General features: G+C 43.8%; 2 protein-coding genes across 3 annotated transcripts in view; both read right to left on the reverse strand.

Annotated features, from left to right (window-relative positions):
- Positions 1 to 4,308, reverse strand: part of ror1 (receptor tyrosine kinase-like orphan receptor 1) — a 121,545-nt gene extending 117,237 nt beyond the window's left edge. For both annotated transcript variants that reach the window (XM_041934988.1, XM_041934987.1), the window contains exon 1: positions 3,984 to 4,308. In XM_041934988.1, coding sequence (XP_041790922.1) covers positions 3,984 to 4,089 — 106 coding nt within the window. In that variant the 5' untranslated portion in view covers positions 4,090 to 4,308. The remainder of the gene's footprint in view (positions 1 to 3,983) is intronic.
- Positions 4,309 to 11,648: 7,340 nt separating this feature from the next.
- On the reverse strand, positions 11,649 to 21,329 carry pgm1 (phosphoglucomutase 1). The gene is made up of 11 exons (XM_041935201.1): positions 20,997 to 21,329; positions 18,513 to 18,675; positions 18,192 to 18,335; positions 17,757 to 17,882; positions 16,646 to 16,836; positions 15,803 to 15,957; positions 15,559 to 15,674; positions 15,320 to 15,455; positions 14,757 to 14,940; positions 14,222 to 14,356; positions 11,649 to 12,401 (listed from the first exon to the last, which is right to left on the reverse strand). The coding sequence occupies exons 1-11, from the start codon at positions 21,240 to 21,242 to the stop codon at positions 12,312 to 12,314; spliced, it is 1,686 nt and encodes a 561-aa protein (XP_041791135.1). The 5' UTR covers positions 21,243 to 21,329; the 3' UTR covers positions 11,649 to 12,311.
- Between the last annotated feature and the right edge of the window lie 708 nt (positions 21,330 to 22,037).

The following is a 22,037-nucleotide window of genomic DNA, read 5'->3' on the forward strand; positions in this document are numbered from 1 at the left end:
AGCTCAATGGAAAGCAACTGTACCGTTTACAGGCATCACACATCATAAGGAAATGAAATCTGTAGAAATAAATGAAGTAGTCCTGCTTAGGAAATCACAACCACAATAAGAAAGCAATGAAAAAAAAAGCACCAAACAGTAGTTATTTGATATCTTGATACTTTTCAAATAATTTAAAGCAAATTGCCCGCCGGCTGTACATCACTTAAACAATTAGCACACAATATTCTCCAAACAGTTTGCCCTATGGCAACACTAAGGCACGGTGAGCCTTGACAAACACATGTGCTTAATAACGAGTGGGAAGTAGGTAATTGCCAGTGCACGACGTGGTTTACACACCGATGTTTTAAATCAGTGACATAAAACAGAGTCGCCACGTATGATTTATGGCTGTGCGCTGATTAAATTAATGTCCATGACTTTCTTCACATTTCACACGCTCAAAATGGAGTCAAAGTATCTAAAAAATATATATATACACACACACACACACACACACACAAGAACCACCCCCCTCCTCCCAGAAAAATACCATACATCTGTTTCACACATACAGCTTCTGCCACATTCTTCTGTCTGCCAGAAGCTTTTAGGGATGCACACCACTTGATGCCTGAGTTAGTGCGGTGTGCCCTGTGCAGAGTGGGAGCTGAGTTTTAAACGCAGCAGAGTCATCTATCTGAAAGAGGGTGTATCGCTCAAACCATGACAACGCCCAGCACGTCCCCGAGCATCCGGATAAAACGCAGATGAACTGAACGCGGTCACACATGAGGGAGGAATGCCAGCGATGCGGCGGTGACGAAAAGTACTGAGCAAAATAAAAATCAATGGAGGGAGCGGCTGATTTGCGCAAATTGTAAAAGGATGCATAAAAAAAAAAAGCGCTACCATAAACTCTGACATCTGTTTCACCTCCTTGTAAACTGCTCCCGGAATATGAAAATGCCAGAAGACGTGCAGCAGTACAGACAGACGTCTCAGGAGTGGGCAGAGCAAGACAAGCTCCCACTCACTCAGCCTGTAGGACGGAGGGTTTTTTCCAGGAGTGAAGTGCCTTTAGTGTCAACAGTGTGTCCTGTTGAAAACTGCGCTAAGGCAGTTCCACCCAACATGATTTATAACCTCCCTGACTGTTATTAAAAGGCTAAATGCAACTCTAAACAGATTTCACATAGCTGCTGCCCTGCAGAGGACCTTCTGCGCTCAGAGGTGAATGTCCCGTGTTCAGAGACATTTATTCAGTTTATACAGAGGGAATAAAATGTATTTTATGAACATGTCACAGATTATTATATTGGGGTTAAAGGGCAGGCCGGGACTGAAAGATGGAATGACGATGACTACTTTGAAAAGATGCTGCGCCTGTCTTATGTTTAATTAAAAGGTGCATTTACTTGCACTGTGGTAATCTGATTGTTCCCCACTCTCAGAGGAAATCTGATTTTTGTGCTGCAAAACCTGGGTTCAATCTCAGGTTCGCTGATTGAGAATAAACCCAGTTGGCTGTCATGTCAACCAAATGTGCAGAAATGCATAGAAAAGACAAGTGGAGCAATGCCTACAAACAATAAAATCCCATGACCTGTTCTACATGATTCCATCCTTGTTTAGATTAGCACCTAGAAGGCTGAGCTTCATGCCTGAGCTGTTTTTGGCAAGTGGAGGAAAAATCTGAAGGCTGACAGAAGTGGGTATAAACCCAGGATTTAGAGAAATCAGAAGAACACAAGTACAAAAAACGATTATCCAATTTCCTGTCTCGACCTGATCATTTACATTCATCAGAACTGTGTGAGCACGCAGGCGTAGGACGAGTGTTGCACTTTTATTCATCTTAAAAGATTTTTGAGGAGTGCATTTGACTTGGACTGCACTTTGTGAGCCAGTCAACCACACTTTCAGGCATTGTGAGCAGCTGAGAGTACATATAGCACCTGTAAATGCATAAATCATGCCTGCATATATGTCTTTATTGACACCTTCTACAGCCTTTGTCAAGTCTTCCATGTATACACAAGCTGTGGCCGGGGGAAACTGATTGCTCCTGGGAATGCTGGCATTTGAACCACAGTGACAGACCAGTGACCTCTGACCTCTGACTGGAAGCTCGCAGCCTGACCAGTAAACTAAACAGCAGCGAATAAAGACAGGCAGCCGTGCCTTTCAGTTTCTTTCTCATCACTTTTGCTCAGTTGCTTGCGCAACACAGCAATATCACATCTACCGGCCGGTGATCACAGGGTGCTGCACTCTTCTCCTCACATCTGATTACAGCTGAACCACACTGTTGTTCCTCTCTGACCATTCGCATTACAGTGAGCCAGAGGAGAGACAAGCCTCGTCTGCAAACATAACCTGGAGCTGCTTCACTTGCTGCGAGTGGGAGGTCGAGTTTATGGATAGGTGTCATGTTCTTGTCTATACCCGTTACAGTGGAGCTGAGATTATTTGGGCATATAGGAAAAGTTAGCATCAAGAACATTATACAGAGCAGCTGTGGATCATCTCTGAGAGGCAGTGGTTGGAGCTTTTCAAGACAGGAGGGAGTGCACAAGAGAGTCAGTTTTGCTTGATGAATAACAGTATCAGCATATGGAATCGAATTTTCAGGGTAGATTTTGCCTCTAAACTGTGCAGCTACATGATGCAGTCATTTCCACTTGTGTCTATTTCCAGATATGAAGTAGTTGCAGAAGCAGGGGCTTGGCTCCCCTCCACTCCATATTCCATCGCTAAACTCCACTGGAAGAAGTTATCGCTAACTCATCCAGTTAAGTAATGTGGATTAACATTCCTCCCTGCCTCAGAGCAAGAAGGAGAGGTAGAAAGGTGCAGAGAAGGAGGGACGGCGAAGAGAAGGGCCACAGCAGAGCGCCGTCTGCTCCTCGCAGCGTGTCCTGTCCACCTCCACTGTAAATAACAGCCAAAAGCATTTAAGGAGGACAGAGGTAATCCAAACAAACCACAAAAAACCTTCCGGAGACTATTCATCGCCACGCATCCGGGAGGGGAGGATTGTTTTATTCTCGCCGCGCTCTCAGAAGCCAGAGGATAAGAAAAGTTAAAATGCTTTTCCACAAGAGGATTCATAAACAATTCCAACTGAATTCCAACTGAATTCAATCACACACAGCCAAGCAAAACCCAGCTATATATATATATATATAAATATATATATATACACACCACCAGTGCATCCTTTCTTTAAGATGGTAATACCACACACTCAGCCACATTCAGCAGGAGGCAGTGGAAATATAGTTCATGTGGTTTACTTTCAGCCACGCTGCACAGACACAGAAACCCAATGATGTATTTTAGTGTTTGTTTTGTAAAGATTTGATTGTTTCCTGGAGGCCACAGTCTGTCCTATTTTTAACAAAAGTTGTCCACTCACCCTCAGCTTACTACCTGAAACAGCCACTCTCTGAGCATCAGTCACACCTAAACGCTTAACCACTGTTTGCCTTTTAATTAACACTTCTTCTTTCTCCTATCTGTAATCTGACTTCAATTATTGAGACAGGGCGGTTGGGGGGCACAATAGCTATCCAGCTGACTAGTTAAGAGGCCCCCATTGTCTGCCAGTGGAGTCAAGTCTCTCCCCGTGCAGAGGCTGCAGAGTGACAATAGGGCGATCATCTAAAAACCACAGATGATTTGCATGAGAGGGGAGGCTGAGCGATGGCGACGCAACAGCGTGTGCGCATCCAAGCCTGCGAGATGATTTCAGGAGGCGGTTTTAAATACAAAACCGTGTGTGAGCGCAATGACGGATGACTTCAACTGGCTTTAAAGTGAGTTAAAGTCGCCTTGAAGCCGCCACAGAGCACTCCAGGCGCACGCCGAAAGTCCCGACAAAGACCCTTCGTCAAGGTTGACAGATTGCATCGTTTAATTCACGCGTGTTGGGATGAGCCGCAGAGCTAGTGCGGCCAGCAGAGAGGCAGGGGAAGGGGAAAAATACCGAGACTCACCAGACGCGCTCAGGTCCAGGACACTCTGGAGGAGCAGGGCGATCCAGAGAGCGCAGGCTGGACATCTCCAGAGACGCTGACTCGCCGCTGCCCGACTTGGATACATTCCTCCGGCTGTGCGTTAAAACCTTCGCCCGCTTCGCGCATCCACTGCGCTCAAAATTGAATTTCGGGCAACAAGAAAATGAACACAGCGCCTTGGTAACGTGTGCGCCGTTTTCCGCTCAAAACAAAAGCGCACCGAAACTCCTTTTCGGCTGCAAAAAAAATGCGTCTGGAAGAAAGTTGCCTCCTGGTTTCTCTCTTTCCTCCTCGCGGGAGCCCAGCTCACTTTCCCCCCTCACTGTCTCTCTCTGTCTCCAACTGAGCGCAATCCTTCCTACAAACTTCACTGGGAGACTTGCGCCCACAGGAGCCACATGTCTCTGATTAGCCATGTGTCGCCACCCTGCGCTCACTGCAGGAACTGTCCGAGGGCCTGAGGACGCTGTGCTGAGCTGGATTTAAGCGTCCACTTCAGGGACAGAGACGCCCTGAGAGACGTGGAGGCCTGAGAAAAATGGAAATCTGCAATTCCAACTGTGCTGATACAACTGAAAGCTTCAGCCACTAAATGGACACTATGGTGAGATTGTGTTTAAGGACAAGCAGGGAGTCACTAACAATTATTTTAAGTGTTGATTAAACTGTCAGTTATTTTCTGGATTAACTGATTTGTTATTTGGTCTATGAAATATTGTTTCCCAAAGCCAAAGATGATGTTCTCAAATGTCTTGTTCTGTCCACAACCGAAATATATTCAGTTTACTGTCACAGAAGAGTAGAAAACCAGAAAATATTCACATTTAAGAGGCTGGAATCAGAATTTTGACTCTTTTTCTTAAAAGATGACTCACACTGATTCATCGATTATCAAAATAGTTGGCGATTAATGTAATAGTTGACAGCTAATTGATTAATCGTTGCAGCTCTAAGGTCAAGAAGGAACTTTCATTCTATTTCTTTGTGGTTCAAAGTTAAAGTCGACTTTGCAGTGTGCAACCGCTCACATCAACAATTATCTACAAATGAAATGAAGTTTAAATGACTCAAAGACGAATGGTGCGAGTACAAAAAAGAACAACCACATACACAAGACAAGATTTGATAAGATTTTTTGTACTTTAAGATAAGGTTTTGTTACGTCGGCCCCGCTGCACACCCGAACCTAAATTATGGCCCACAGAAAGCCTCTCAGTCCCCTGCAGGCTGAGGGGCACGAAGCAGCCCCTGTGCTCAGGCTGTGGTACTTATGATTTACCAGGTCCAGTATTTACGAGGAGGAAAATATTCTCTCATGAAAACACGTATACCAATAATGAATTCAGGGAATGCGAGTAGTGAGTTCAGCACGGCTTTATACATGTACTTTATTGCACGAATGATATTTCTGAGAGCATTCCTACGCAGGGTTAGCTGTTTGCCATAAAGGTGGTGACAGTAAATGATCACTGTGCTTTTCGCCTTTAAGGTCTGTATCTGCTTTGTTGAACAGCCTTGGAACGGTGTCCTGTCATTGGATTGTGCTGCCACCTGCAGCAGCTCGACCCGAGCGTCTACAAACAGGCCAGTCTTCAACTGCACACGCTCTCATTCGACTAAAGACAGTCCGAAGGGATGTGAGTCAGTAAAGCGTCTCTCTGGATTGTCTGGAAGCGATCCCTCGGGGGCTGATTAGACGATCACATGTGGCAGTGGTGACTTCTGCAAGCGGATCTAGCTTTTTCTAATAACTCGATGAACTTCATTTGATTCCCATCCATGCATGACGGAGGCAGATGAATGAAGGAGAGGAAAGAGGGAGCGGAAAGAGAAGAGAATCAGGTTTTTTGTGCTGTGAACAATCACTCCTGCAGACATGTTAACTACAGCTACACACACACACACACACACACACACGCACCTTTATACAGTTATTAATTCCAGAGCCTAACCCAACTCACCTTTTCCTCTATAACTCCACACCTTGTTTCGTTTTACTCCCCTCTGGATCCTGACACATACTTTATCTCTGCATGTGTGTCTGCACATACAGAGAGCTTTGAAAGACTAATGCCGGCATTTTGGGGGCAGGAAAAGAATGGTAGCAATTTAGCATCTCCGGTTCTCCCATATTGTGACCTACCCCTGCTCATTAGAGGGAAATATCATCCTCTCTGAAGAATGTTGTGATTTAAGTGTTGCAGAGTGCAGACATAGCATGCGCGATTAATGCTTAAGGCTGGATTATTTTCGACTGAGGATCACCTCTGATATCCCCGCTCCTCTTCAGGCCTCAGGGGGTCCAGGACCTGGTCCTAAGGAGCAAACCCTTCCTACCCCTCCTCTCCCTTCCACTCCTTTCCCTCAGAGCCATCCCTGGAGAGATGCTGCTAACCAGGGCTTAGAGATAACACTGCACAAGCTTCCTGCATACCATGAGATAGGATAAGGGTGTGTCTGCGTGTGTGTCGGGGGAATGAGCCTTAAATTTTCTAAACTGGTCGATAGGCTTCCGTGTTGGTTCAACAATTCCTATACTACTGTTTACTGTATGTCAACACATCTTTGCAGTGTCCCTGGTCCACTGTTACTTGAGTGGTCGAGGAAATTAAGAGTATGGTGATTATGAGGGTTGAGGGATACAAAGCAGCAGGTTGCAATCGCTGCCAAGCCTCTGATCAAAACCAGGGCTGCAGTCAATTCAAGCAATTCAACATGTAAACAGAGACTGCAGTTCATTTGCTTATGATGATTGAGCATTTGGTCTCACTTAAATAGGTTGGACATAATTCTTTCATGCCAGACGTGATTTTGAAAAAGTGGAATTTTTAAAAATATAATTCTCCTTAATTGAACCGTAAGTGAAATGGGCCTAACTTTAAGTTACGTGCACTCTCAGCTCGAACTTCTTAGAACTGCAGTCTGTAACTTCAAGGACTTAAAGTGGTTTCGGAGCCTATTTCTGGTGAGCTTCTTTTGGACTGCAGGAAAAAAAAAAAAAAAAAAAAAAAAGGAACACCAAAAGCGTGTGAGATTGCATGTGCAGACGTGGCATGTGCATGATTTCACGTTACATTTCAATCAAAGCAACAAAGGTCTTTTGTGCTCCAGTGAGATTTCGCGGAGGGCAAATTCACACAGAATAGCTTTAAATAGCTGTCAAACCAAATGAAATTGGGCATGACTGATTACAGTTTGGAGAAATGTGTGAGGTGATGCACGTCATATGTCAGCTCTGTTTCTTGCTGGGGCACCCTTTTAAATGCGCTGTTTAAGCAGCCAAATGAATTTAACCTAAGCTGTGTTTAGGTGGTTTGCTCTGTAATAAGGACCCTCAGAGGAGCGGAAGGGTTTCGCAAGGGGAAGACCTCACCACTGGGCCGATCAAGTAGCGAGATCATTTCTGACAGTGGCCTATTTTTCCCCCTTGATGTCTATCGACTTCATTTTGCCTAAAGTAGGATATGATTATTAAAATTGCAACCATGCATGGTGAAAGTCATCTTACGTTCATGGCAGAGTGGATTAGGGTTCTGAAGGTCTCTTTGAAGAGCAGATCCCTGAGGCTTTCTCCAGCGGCCACAGCACATGGACAGGGAGGCCCTTTGTTAAAAAGCTGGCACTGGTGTCTTAGTCAATAAAGGAGAACGAAGGGATGAGGGTGATGATGGCCTTTTGCCACTGCTTCTCAGTAATTTTTAGGTTTCTTTCAAACTTTCTCTGTCTCCTTTCCTTCAGATCCTTTGATGACTCTAATAAATTTTGCTTTAATCTGATTTTCCTTGCTTTCGTCTGAAAATGTGCTAGCATTTTGCGCAGTCTTCAATCAGCGGATAACTCAAGACAGTTTCTGTCCCAGCTAAGGCAAATTAAATGGCTGACAGACAATATTGGCCTCACTGCATCCTTTGCACCCCCATCCAGACCCCAACTCTATAAAAATCTGAGTTTAACTCTGTGTTACATGTTGCATTTGGGGTTACTTTTCAGACGCCTGTTGCACTGCTGCTCTATTCCCCAGAGGTGTCTTTTGGAACATGCAGTCAGAGCTAATCTACAACAAATGCAGGGAACTTTTCCAGGCCGTACTGCGGTCTCCCTGCATTAAAGGAAAGGGAATCTTCACTGCGAGCGGACAACACTCATGTTACAGATACAGTTTTACAGGAGAAACACTGAACGCTGCAAAAGCATCCGATTTCCTTGCAGAAACCTTTCTCGAGAAAACTGGCAAATGTACACACTTATGCTAAGGCAACTGTAGATTCTCCCGTTCTTCTCTGCAGGGCCTCCAAATATGTGAGGTTTCAGGCAGCAGAACAGTAATTGCTTGCAGTTGAACACGTGTAGCACATAACGCATCGCTGGGTTTGACCGTGTACTTCGTTTTCCTTCTCTTGTTTGTATTTTTTAGTGCAGCACATGTGGAACGGGAAGAAGGAAAGTGATAAGATGTCACTTAACAATAGATTTTAACATGTTGACTATTTCTAGTACAGCATAAAGCCTCAATGTCCAGCTTCCCTTTCATCTCAAATCCTAGAAAAGGGCAAATAGTCTCTTTATCGAACACACACGTTAGAAGACAGTAACCCACAGAAGTGTGGTGACTCCTGGCCTATTATCATCTTACTGACTGAGAGCCACAGGTAGAAGAATGGATGATAGGATGCGGGGCAGCCTGTTGACTAAAGCCAGCCTCTAGTCCGCACTGCTCGGTTCAACTGCGCGGTCAGAAATGTTCCAACTCCTCTCATCCCTGTTGCTGAAGTTTTCATGGCCTCACACGTCATTGTGTACACTTCGGCTCCAGGCCGAGAAAAGCGAGAGCGTTAAGATGACGATGACTCATGCGGAGCCTCGGCGTCTGTGCAGCCAGGTTTGCTGGGATCGTCTGAGACTTTGTTAACCTCACACGCCCTGTCAGAGCTCGTTCACGTCCAGCGGACGAGCTCGAGGTGATGTTTTAACAAGACAGACTGCTTTCAATTCCCCATCTTCTAGCTTTGGCCTAACAGCCAAGTTTACAAATAGCGCATGGAAAGTCTGAAAACGAGCAGATTGTGTAATTTTAAATTGAGATGCATGTGTCTGTGTTTCATGCCCAGAAGAAAAGCATTTTGGTCTGCAAACTTCAGTTTCGAAGACATATTGTCTCATTTTACGCGGACGACTGGATGACAAATTTATGGATGCAAGAGCCCGGCATTAAGCAGGGGGTAGTTTGTTATCGACCATTAATCTAATATTAACAAACAGTATTATACTGTAATTAATTTGTCATTAGGAGTAATGTATTTTGCTATTTCAAATCCAGTAATTACATCACCAGTGGTTAGTTAGCTTGTTAGCCAAATGGCTGTTGATGTGGTAAATTGTAACTTTGTTTGGTAATCTGCACCATTATTAAGTCCCTTATCATGTCAGCATGACACAGGACTTAAGGCAGGTCCTCCATGAAGAAGGACCCAGTGTGAAAAAACAGTTTTAAGACCGTGATTATTTGAGATGATACAGTGCTTCCACCGTACATAATCTTAACATAATTTGTGTTTAAAAACCACAGAGCAAACTTGGAGCCATTTGATATTCCAGCCGAGGAATACTGTACAGGATGCACAGAGTGGGAGCAGCAGGGGCCCCGGCAGCTCATTTTGGCACCGTGGACCACGAAAAGGTTAATTCCACCGCCACAACCGTCCAAACTTCCTGAAAAGCAATGTTGTAATCCTGCTAACATAGTGCGCTGTGCTCACTGGCAGCATCGCGAGCATAAAACAACCTTTAAAACGACGTCCATTGAAGTTCTTGAGTGATGACATTACATGGGATTTGAACTATTTAGCCTTGGAAGAGTCAGACAGGGATAAACATATTTAGTGTAGTCAGATGTGGAAGCGTCACTTGAGACAGACTGGGATAAAACTATTTAAGGCAGTCAGGTGTTATGGAGCTTCACTTTCCTGACTGGATCACTTGGCACAGAAAACTGTGCATAAGTGAAGAAAACAACAAAAAGAACCACAAGGACCAGAGGAGTTCAACCTGATTGCATGGTGCACAGCCACAGCCTACGCTTCCAACCTGACGTGAGGACTTTGAGTAAGATGTCCACTGCGTTGCCATCCTCTTGCAGGAGACCAGAGAACAGGCCACTCGAAAAACACAAGGCTCCACGCCAGCTCCAGAGAAAGCCATTTGGACATCTAATAGCTGCGGACCATGCCAGCTTAATGTAAGCCTTATTGTGATTACCTGATGTAATGACAGCCAATCCAAATACAGCCTGTAAGCCATTAGGAGCTGCACAAGAGGAACACATTAGGGACTGCACTATGTCAGCCTGACAGGGTCTGAACAATGCAGAATGAAAAAGTTTCCACCCTGTTATTGTGACTCCGAAGGGAGTAGTGAGGGACTGTTAAGGGCAGTTATGCATCCCAAATGCCACCGACTGTACCTTTGAAGGCTGGCAATAGGCCTTAACGGCCCTGCGTACTCAGCCTTAGCTCTTAATAGTGGACAGCAGCATTTGCAACGTGTCTCAGAGCTCGTGTCAGGAAAATTGCAGGGAAGGTGAAATCAAATTAACGTGCCTTCGTCATACATCAATCTTTTCAAATATCCGCGAGAAAATACAACTTGAATGGTCAATTAGTTCCAGCTCAGGAACTTTTACTCCCTGCCATGTGCTTTTTTGCGAGGGGGATTAGCGCTAACAGGTCGAGCTGATTGTGCTGGTCAGTACGAATAACACAGACATACAGTACATGACAGAAATTGGGGGGAAAATGTGCCATCTGTGATTGAGGCTAATTTCCCCCCTCGTGGTCACAGAGGAACACGGAGCGTTCCCCGCACTGTGCGTTGGTGCACCTGATTTTCCACCCTCGCTCCTATTAACTAAATTGTGGCCAATTTACGTCCAAATGCAGCAGTCGTGTGAGGAAAAAAGTTGACACCAGTCCAATACCTGTAGTCTCAAAAAGGCCACGCTGCTTCCAACTTCACCCACCTCCCCTGTAAAAAACTACATCTCAAAGCACTAAAAAAAATCAAATCTGTTTCAGCACTCGTCTGTTTGTCTTTAGATATAGCCTGTGGGATCCCCGACCTCCTGACACTTTATAACTCTAACCGTTAATCAGGATTACACCGACTATCTCATTACACAAGAGGACTTGCGAGGGAGGGAGAGAATTCATTAGTTTATGCTCCTCTGCTTGCCTCAGGAATGTCTTTGGAGAGGCATTGACTCTTTCGGAGCACTTTATTCTCCTGGAGGCCTGTCCAACCACTTGGCTCACTCGCTGCAGGACAGGATCTCCACGTTTATCTAGAATAATTTCCCGGCTGAAAAGGAGCTATCATTAATACACCCCACACACTCTCTTGTGAACGCTCACTTTTCTGAACTCAGATCTGCTAATGCAATTGCAGCTGGCTCGAGCAGTGACTCAAGCACCGGCTGGTTTCTTGAAGGAAAGTATCTATAAATACTTGGGAGTATGGTGTGTTTGTGTGCCTGTGACAGACATCTGCACATGAATTAGATGCGTTAAATATTGTGCAACAAGAAAAATTAAAAAGGAAAGGAAAAAGACATGATTTAAGACATGACCACAGTACTTCTTTTATATGTAGGGTTATTTTATTAATGGTGAATTTGTGTTGGTTCTCAAGGCTTTAGCTGTGGTTTATGGTTCAGGTCGAGAGGCTATTTTGGTGGTTTTAGAGAACAGAGGGAGGGGAAGGCACCACGTTAGTTAGGGAACTGTGGGGTGAGGTTGCCCCAAATTGCTGATTGCAGTTTGGCAGTTTCTCCACTTAATAATATGGTTCAGGAACAGTTCTGGACAATAACACTGCTAAACATGGTTCCAGAAATTACATGAGGCACACTTCACTCAAGTTTTTCAGTCCACTACTGAATCTAAATTTTGTTTTCTTGAAATCAAATTAATAAAATATGTCACTGCTGTGACAGAGGGTCTTGTGTCTAATGCTTAACCATTTTTTGAGTCAAGATAAATTATCTGACCCCTCAGGCTGATTTTCTCCAGCATTTCAAGAAAACAGTATATTAACAGTAAACACTGGCAGTGGATAACCTTCATTTTAAGATAATTCAAGTGTTCCTGTGTTTCTTTCTGGTAGAGCTGCATGTTGAGTTTCAGTTTTTCATCCAGCTCTGTTTCTAAGAGGGTCAGGAACTGCGGCCAAGACAGCATTCAAGGGCAGCTTCACCCCCGAGAGGGCGGAGGTATCCTGTTGCTGAGGGTGAGTGGAGGCAGTGTGGCAGAGGAATCATGTGATCACAGTGGGGCCTGTACGTCCAGTCTTCTCCTGGAGCTGAGAGACCCTCAGGGCGATGTCCACCAGGGGGGCCAGCATCACCTGTACAAAGAGACAACACAAACACAACAAACACATGACTTCCTGTGCGGGCCATGCTGTTCTCCACACATGCTCCAATGCATTTTCTTATAGCCTTGTGTTTCCTGCAGGAGTTAAAATGTTTAACTAAGAGCCCTTTTTACTCCACTATAACGAGGGAATAGTTTAGACAATTTGTGGAACACTGGTTTTCACTTTCTTGTTGAGAGCCAGATGGGCGAAACGATACCATTCAGTCTGTACGCTAAATACGAAGCTACAGCCAGAAGCTGGTTAGCTTAGCTTAGCACAAAGACTAGAAACCGGAAAGAGCGTTTCTTGCTCGGTCCAAAGATTAAAAAAAAATAAAAAATCCACCTACCGACACATCTCAGCTCACTAATTAATACATCTTGTTTGTTTTATCCATGTATGAACCAAAGTGTAAAACTATTTCTTGGCCAGCCACAGTAACTTCCAGATGGATGCAGAAACTGCACTTGGCCAGAAAATAGTCCACTCCCTAACTTGTCAAACCACAAGATGATGTTTTTACACCTAAACAGTGTTTGCGTGGTTTACACAAATGATCAAAAACGTGTTAATTAGTGAGCCTTTGATTTTTTACCTTTAAACAGAGCCAGGCTAGCTATTTACCAGTTTCCTGTCTTTTGCTAAGCTAAGCTGGAGGGCTGTTAGCATCATATTTACCATGCAGACGTGAGAGTGGTATCAATCTTCTTCTGTTACTCTTGGCAAGAGAGCAAATCTATTGCTTTAATGTAGAAAAACTCTAAATGAAGAGCTTCAGTAAGATGCTTTATATAAATGGTGCAATCGTGTGAAGGAACTGGTCGTGCATTTCTTCGGAGTTGGCAGCTAAACTGAATTTTAGACCGTTGTCGACTCCCTTGGTCCAAAACGAGATCAGCAGGAATAAAATAATTTTTTGATAGTTATTCTCAACTTTAAGAAGTCTTACACAACAAAACTTAACACAATATAATGACCAGATGTGACAGACCAAAGCGAACAAGGAAATTGCTGAATATTCTGGATTCAGCTACTGTTGGCAGAACTGTGACATGCTTGTTGCAAAGCTCTTCCTTTTTCCTTCAAAACCTGCTGATATCTAAAGTTGATGCTCTTGGTGTGTAAATCAAACCTACCCAAAGTCAGCCAGCTGAACCATTGACCTACTGGCTATTTATCTGTCAAGTTAAGATCCTGAGGCAATATGATTCTGCTTATCTGTTCGTTCATGCTGTGTATGGACTGAAGAAGATAAAGAGCTCGAGTAAAATTTTTATTCACTTTTTTTTTTTGGTCTCGTCTCACTTTCTTGTTCTACATCACCTCCCTGTCCACACCAGTCAAAACGACTTTATGAAGTGTCTAGTTGGAACGCACGCTCTTTATTTTTCCCTTGTGCTCTTTCCCTCTCCTCATACTGGCCCTGATAAGCTGCCATAACTCCAGACTTGGCCAAACCCCTCCATCATCTCCCATGTTGAATACAAGCTCTGGAAATCATTTTTGGAGAGCTCCACCCAATGCAGGCTGGCTGTCCTGCAGGTTACAGATCACTCTGGGCAGCCTGGAGGCTTTTGGAGCCCATGTGGGCTCACCTTTGACTTTGACCTAGGTAGGGTGACCGCCTACTTTCACATCCTCAGTCTTTCTTTTTCTTTTTCTGTGATTTTTCATAGATGAAAATATTTAACGGCAAAGTAGAACCGGTGCTGGTTCCATGAAGGTTTATTTTCCTATCAGATGACTTCATTGTCTAGTCGTTCTCTCACTGGAGCTGGCTGGCTGGAATAACTCCTGACTGGCCTGACCTGTGGGTCCTGGTTAATCTTCTGGGGGTCCTTCTCGTAGCTGTCTATGTAGAGCCTGATGGTTGCTCCCGCACTGCCTGTACCGCTGAGACGGAAAATAATCCTGGAACCATCAGAGAAGATGATCCTGAGGCCCTGAGAGAGTGGGACAGAAACAGAGAAAGACAGGAAGAGATTATGCTAAATGAAAACATACAGTAACTGAAACATGTGGAGGAAGAATGTTTGAGGTGCAGTGGTAGTTATTCTTGGCAATAATCTCTTCTGTATCATGTATTCAGTCAATTTTGAATTAGGTTGGTATAATGAACAATACACCACTTTAAAACTGCACAATGTATGAACTGGCCACTTTCATGGTTTGAGAAAAACTGTTAATTTTAAATAGTGCAGATTCATAGTGTGACTTCCCACACTTCCCAAATTACAATTTACTAACACAACATGTAAAAAGGCAATTACAGATTTTCATCTAAGTAATGAGGGATGATGAGAAATCTTTGACGGCCTCTGCTTTGCCTTTGCAGCCTCTCACCTGGTTTTTGGACACACTTCCATCCACAGGGTCTGTGTAGGCAAAGTTGTCAGAGATAGCCACCTCGTAAGTCTTATCGCCTGAGGAGAACTTCTTTCCTTTGAAGGACGGGTCGAACATTGCCGTCTCCAGATCCTTGATCATCTTGTTGGCAGCATCTGAGTCGACCTCCTCATAGTCATACCTGGACGTGAAGTTTGAGTTGGTTGATGAAAAAATACAATGTGCCGTGACTTATGTGTTATTATATTGTTAAGATTTCCCTTTTTGCAAAATTGTAAAACAAATGCTGATTTGGTCACAATAATCACAGACAAACTTGAAACTTTTAAAAACAGTCTGAAGACAACTATATGAACTTAAGGTCTTCTGAGCTTTCATGCACTGCAGTTCTCTTATCTACCACTAGAAGGTGCCAGAGTACCATTTGACTAAGCAACTTCTCTCCATGAGCCCAGTAGGATAAAAAAAAAAAACCTTCTCACCACTGGCAACTTGAAATACTCCAGTTTTGGGACTAAAGCTCACATTTCATAAACCATTCTAGTGGGATCATTCCTGACCTGGTGAAGAAGTTCCTGCCAAACTTCTGCCAGTGATCTTTCATGATGTCCTCCACGCTCTGTTTCCTGGTTGCTAAGATTGACAACCATGCAAGAACTGCCCACAAGCCGTCCTTTTCACGGATATGATCCGAGCCTGATTGATTAGCAGATGGAGGAAGGAGTTAATTGCGTGAATGAGGAGCACTGCTTTCATTTACCGGAGCTCTGGCAACATACATATGATGACATTCACTCACCTGTGCCGAAGCTCTCCTCTCCACACAGTGAAAGTTTGCCAGCATCCATCAGATTCCCAAAGAACTTCCAGCCAGTTGGAGTTTCGTACAGCTGCATCTGCAGAGCTTTAGCCACACTGGAATAAATTGGCACACACAATGAACCACACATGAAAACGATCTGTAACTGATGGGAGTTCAGCACTTTTTCAGGTTATCCGAGAAAGAAAGCTTTAGATTAGCTGTTAGGGTGTGTGGTTTTTACTTGTCCAGGGCTCCACTGGTGGGCATACTGCGGGCCAGTCCTTTGACACCAGTCTTCTGGAAGTAAGGGATGCTAGTAATGTTGGCAGCAATGACAGCCACCGAGTCTGAGGGGTTCACGAAAAAGCCGTGTTTCCCCAGCACCATGTTACGGTCCTGAAAACAGGAACACAGCAAGTCCCAACAGTCACAAATAGTAGACAGGATATGTGAAACTCAAAAATTAGTTTCCTGAGATGTAGTAAATGGTTGTAAACTGGCAACAGGAAAGTTTGTCAACAGCACTTGGTTTGCTTGTGGAAGATACTGAATCAGAATGTTTTACACCTGTCTCCATGTGGAGGTGAAATCTCAACATCTCAAAAACTAAAACAAAAACCATGTTTGTACAAAAAATTCTTAAGTGTCATTATCCATTTTGAAGGTAGAAAAAGAATGACAAATTGACCACATATGGCTTAATGATTTTCAGCATGTTTTCTTATCACATTACCAATCCTGTTGTATATTAAAGTGAAACACGAGAAGAGCCAGAGGAAAAAAAGCTAACTCAAAACATTCACTGTCCTCGTTAAATACTGTGCCAAAGTCAAAATGAGTTCAATTCAGTCTCACCCCAGGACCCAGGCCCATTATTTTGGCTACCGACTCTGGTCCATTAAAAAGAAAAACTTTAAATTATGAACCTAATAGAGCAGAGTTTATTAAATTCATTTTATTTGAGCTGACATCATAGATTCAACCTCAGTTCAAGTACTTCACAACTCTGCTCTCACCTCTCCCCAATATACTGTCTGATTAAACAGCTGGAAAATCATCTTCCCAGAAAATAAAGTTGACTTACACCATCACCATCAAAGGCGGCTCCAAAGTCATATTCTCCTCCTTTCATGGTGTTGACCAGGTCGGCAGCGTAGGTCAAGTTGGGGTCAGGGTGGTGGCCGCCAAAGTCCTCCTGGGGGACACAGTTGACTGCTGAGTTGGCAGGTGAGCCCAGCTCTTCACAGACTATCTTCTTCACGTAAGGACCGACCACTGGAAGCAGAGATAGATTTAAGATTTAGAGAAGTCTTTAAAAATTGCTTAGAGCTAAAATACAAATCATCCACTTCTTTTAAAAGACCAGTGTGTGGGATTTAGTGGCATCTAGTGGTGAAGTTGCAGATTGCAAGCAACTGAAAACCCATTGCTTCAGCCCTTCCTTTCCATGCATATGGGAGAACCTACGGTGGCCTTCACTTAATTCCCCAGGGCTGTCAGAGCAATTACCCCCAGCAGCCCCTCACTGGAGTGAGAGACTGTGAGGACAATGAGCCACTGCCCACTGCACTTTGTCCACCTTCACCTGCACCTTCTATGTACTTAACATTTAGGTACACACATGCCATTTTGCACTAAGTATATACATTCTAGTATATTTCAGCTGCTTTGTTGGTGTATTTTATGCTGTTGGTATATTTTATGCTGTTGGTATATTTTATTGTTTTAGTATATTCTTATTGCATTTATGCATATTTTTATCTGCATGTAAGTTTATTTATTCTAGTGTCTTTATTTTATTTTATTATTACTTTCTTATCTTTCTTATTGTTTCTAACATGGGGGTTGCAATACAAATTTCATTGACATGTTATGCTCAGTGACAATAAAGACAATCTTGAATCTTGAACATGAAAACTGGAAAAGCACTTTCTAGAGCCACTGTTTGGTTTGTCCATTCTGAGCTACTGTAGAAACACGGTGATGCAACAACACTCTAACTAAAACACAATTCCTCATTTCAGGTGATTATAAACAATTTTTTGCTATTTGTAGCTAAGTGTCTCCTGATCCAATTCTTTTTTATTAAGGAACCCATTTTCCACTGTCTTGACTTCAGGTACAATAAACTGTTATTGTATTCTATGCAATCTATTTTGCCTATCACAAAAGTGTGAAGTTGTGCTGTTTCCTACCTCCGTGCATGGCATCCAAGCGGACGTTAATGTGACTGGCTCCGGACAGAAGCTCTTTCAGTGCAGCAAAGTCAAAGATGCCCCTCAGCATCTCGGCATAGGCCTCCACAGAGTCCACAATCTCCACTGAGGCACACAGGAAACAGAGCGCAATTAAGATGGCAGACTTTGGGTGGCTAACGCATGAATGGATGGATCATGTATAGCTGATGGATTTCACAAGTCACCAATGACATTCAATGGTCATTTTAGATGACCAGATCATGTTTAAGAGTAGCAATGAAGCTGTCTGTTCACAACACAAACCAACATTTGCCACCACGTTACTGGTCGCTGCTATTCATTTTCAACCCTGACAGCAATAAAATGAATCATCTGTCATAAACTCTTCCTTTTTCAAGTGAGATCAGGACTCTGCTCTCCATGCCACCATACCTGTGAAGGGCTTGAAGGTGTCTACTTCAAAGGTCTGTTTGCCGATCTTGGACAGATCCACTTTCAGCTCTGGGCAGATGTGATACTCCTGCAGGCTTTTGCTGATCTCAAATATTTTGTTTGTGATGCCCTCTGGAGCCGGTCCTGGAGGCAAAGTAAAAGGCTGGTGAGAAACAATGTGCTCCAGCAAATACAGATGATCGTGTGGCCAAAAAAAGCCCAAACGACTCCATGCACATTTGTCCTCCCTGCTTGCAGTGTGACACAGGGGGTCTGTAAGCTCATGTGAAAACTAGACTGCACAATCCAGGCTTCACTCACCTCCACTGGAGATGTTGTACTTAATGCCAAAGTCTCCATTGGGGCCTCCCGGGTTGTGGCTGGCTGTGAGGATAATGCCACCCACTGCCTTTATTTTGCGGATCACACAGGAGACTGCTGGGGTGGACATGATACCATTCTGACCAATCACCAGATGGCCAATCTGCAGGGGGAACAGAAATAAACAGGGACAAACAGATTAATGCACACATACACAAAGAAAGAAAGCTAGCTGAAGTGCATGACAATGCCAGCTAAAAGTCTGGAGATGGAAAGTAAAGATTTACTGATTTTGATTGAGGCTCTACATATTTGCCCGTTGACACTACTGAACTGAAACTACTGTCTCATTCTGTGATTGGAGTGTGTCTGGTAAATCAGGGTCCCATTCCTTTATCACTGACTATGGCTTAACACTGATGACAGCACAAAGCATCATCATCATCATAACATCTGTTGCAGTCATGGTCACAGCCTGTAAATCAGACTGCAAGCTATGATTGAGATACTGACACAATCACATGTTTACCTCCAGGATTTTTATTACTGCTACCAAAAGCTTTTCTGAAGTGTTAAACTGATTACACTCGACAACATTACTAAAAGGTTCAAAAACGTAAATAGCAGAAATGTCAAGAAAGGCTGCAGAATAGCAGAACTGTATCTTGTACATGGCTATTTTTAAAATTGTGTCACAATCTCTGTCAAGGAATTCGTATTTAAACATGCAACAGCTCGCTTTGTGTAAACATATGAACAGAACGGCCCCTGTCTGTGCACCTTTAGCAGTGACAGTTTCTTCACTGCTTCATTTCCTAACAACCCCGCATTTACCAATCGAGAGCTGCAAAGATGAGTTGTCAACTATCAAATTAATTGCCAACTATTTTGATAATCGATTAATCAAAATGCAAAATTGTCTGATTCCAGTGTCTTAAATTTTCTGGTTTCTTCACTCCTCTATGACAGTAAACTGAATATCATTGGGTTAAAGACAAAACAAGACATTTGAGGGTGTCATTTTGGGCTTTGGGAAACACTGATCAACGTTTTTCACCATTTTCTGACAGATTAATCGGCAATGAAAATATTAATTTGCAGCCCTTTAGCTGCAACTGTTGCTTTGTAGTGGCTGCAGAAGAGACACAGCGGTCATCTCATGAGAGGGAAGGTCACAGATTGAGTCTAGACAATATACTTAATGCCCTGTTCAAATAAAATGAGGCTCCCTTATTCTTGCACTTCTGTCTGCAAAAGTTGGGATAAGGTCATAGGGTGGTAAAATACGTATTATGCCAAATGAAACGTAAACGTACTATATGTACTATTCATGCATTTCACCGCTCAGTTCCTTTCTATGTAGGCACACATATGCAGGGCAACGTGACTGGCTGCACGTTGCCTGTCACGCCCCCTGCTTGCCTGCAGTATTTCAGTAACATCACAGTGAAGGCAGCCAGTGGCATCCCACCACAGCTCATTATGAAACGACTCAACCTTAGGCTAAAATGCTTCCTTTTACAACACTCAACCCTGTTTTTGCTCATTTGTATGATTGTGCATGACTAAACCTCAATATATATATATTTTTACATTCACATAACAGGCGCTAATCTCTTCTGCCAAAGCAACTAAGACACCGTTTACTGCCAGTATGTTGCATTAAATGTCAAAGGTTATCGTTTCGGATTCAGGTGGCCTCCTTCGTGCACTTTATCCAAAAGATCACCGCGGTCACTGGTGCCATCGGAGACCGTGCAGGGAAACCCAGACAGCTGATGAGGACACCTGTCTCTTTGATAAACCGTGATGGGTCCACCGACTGACCTGGACGTCCTGACAGTACTTTCTCATGAGCACAATCTTTATGAAAATCAGGCCAATAACTGACGCTGATATCAAAGGCAAACAAGCAGAGGCACGAATGGTACCATTGCTCAAACAGCGTGCCTTATCATGTCAAGGGGGTGTGTAATTAACTGAAGCTGAGCTGTACACTCTGTATACTGTATACTTTATAACAGAGCATCACTTAAATTCTTGACTGAATACGTTTAAACATAAAACCTTCAATAAGGCTAATGCTAACCCCACCTATGACCATTTAATAACACTGACAACACGTGGCGTGTAATTATTGACTTACCGTCGATACAAAAAAAATAACCTAACCTTACTGTTAATGCTAGTAATAAGCCACTTGACCTCTCCTTTACCTCTTTTCCTCTCGTTTACCAAGAAGTCACACTAGCCCAGAAAATGTCACACACTGTACTGCAGTACAACAGTTGGATACAAACTGTACTGAAGACTAAAGTTGACAGAACTTGACAGCTAGCTTCACGTTCATTTGCTAGCATACATGCTAATCAGAAAGACACTGTAGAGCGGTTGGTGGTGCTTAGCTAACTTAGCTAGCTGGCTAACGTCCCCCACACAGAGGGGGAGCGGCAACGGTGGACAATATTTGCTTCTCCTACTGACCCCGTTAGCTGCAGCGATCTGAACGATCAGCTGAATGGCGTCTTTCATGAAAAACCTCCCGTCCCCTCCCACCACCAGGGAGGCAGCCTGGCGCTCGGCAGGCTCGATGACAGAGATAATACTCTGGATGAAGTTTTCCGCATAGTGCTGGTTCTGCTGAAACACCGTCACCCTCTTCCTCAGACCGCTCGTCCCGGGCTTCTGGTCCGTGTACGGCTTGGTCTTCACTGTAGTTATCTTCACCATGTTTGACCCCCAGCGAGCACCTGTAGTCCCCCCGTGTGATCCGCAGTCCTGCCCGACTAGGAGGCGACTGCAGCGGCGGAGCAGCCACACGTACACACCGGACAACTCCCCCCTCATAGACCCGCCTCCGCGGTTTAAAGGGCAAGTAGTGACCATGGAGGATTCCACCCAGCAACAGGAGGGGGGAGGGGTCGAGGGATGATAATGGTAGTTTCTCATGTTTGTTTGTTTTTTAAACTCATACTTATATATAGTAAATAAATATTGTAAATAAAAACATAAATAACAAATGTTGCAGTTTGGTAGCATAATGGCGCACACTGCCAAGATTTTTGAAACACAGAGGTCATGTCCCGCCTGCAGCCCCCCACTGCCTTCAGAAAGTGCTTTCAAAGTATTTTTCTGGTAGTTTTTGTACGCTGTTGACACAGAAGGGGCAATAAAGGAAAAGAGGCCAGAGTTTCTTGAAAGAACACAGCCCTTTCATTCATTTATTCATTTGAATGAGGCCAGTAAGTCATGCAGCAGGGGCCCGTGTGGGGGGCTGTGGCATAACAAAATGCACGGTTGTCTGGTAAAACTTTGACTAGACCGCAAGCCAGTGTGGTGGCCGATCAAACATGCAAGCACACCTTCCACGTAAAGAAATTTGTAACTGTTCACAATCATGGTGCAGAAAATAAACTAACTGCCACAGTCATAACTTTCCAGAGCTGTAAAATCCTATCTCACAGTATTACAAACTGCTGCATAGTGTTCTTGAATCTGATAAGCCTTCAGTCTCATGGACCTGTT

The sequence above is a fragment of the Chelmon rostratus genome, chromosome 4 (genome assembly GCF_017976325.1).
Source record: "Chelmon rostratus isolate fCheRos1 chromosome 4, fCheRos1.pri, whole genome shotgun sequence".
Taxonomy (NCBI): Eukaryota; Metazoa; Chordata; class Actinopteri; order Chaetodontiformes; family Chaetodontidae; genus Chelmon; species Chelmon rostratus.

Bases quoted from the DNA above. Each gene is read 5' to 3' on its own strand.
- pgm1 (XM_041935201.1), bottom strand. From the start codon at position 21,242: ATGGTGAAGATAACTACAGTGAAGACCAAGCCGTACACGGACCAGAAG. The intron at 16,837-17,756 runs GTAGGAAACAGC...CTCTGCTTCCAG, and splicing joins CTTGGATGCCATGCACGGAG to TGGTCGGTCCTTACGTGAAG. The intron at 15,456-15,558 runs GTGAGTGAATGT...CTAATCAATCAG, and splicing joins AGAGGAGAGCTTCGGCACAG to GCTCGGATCATATCCGTGAA.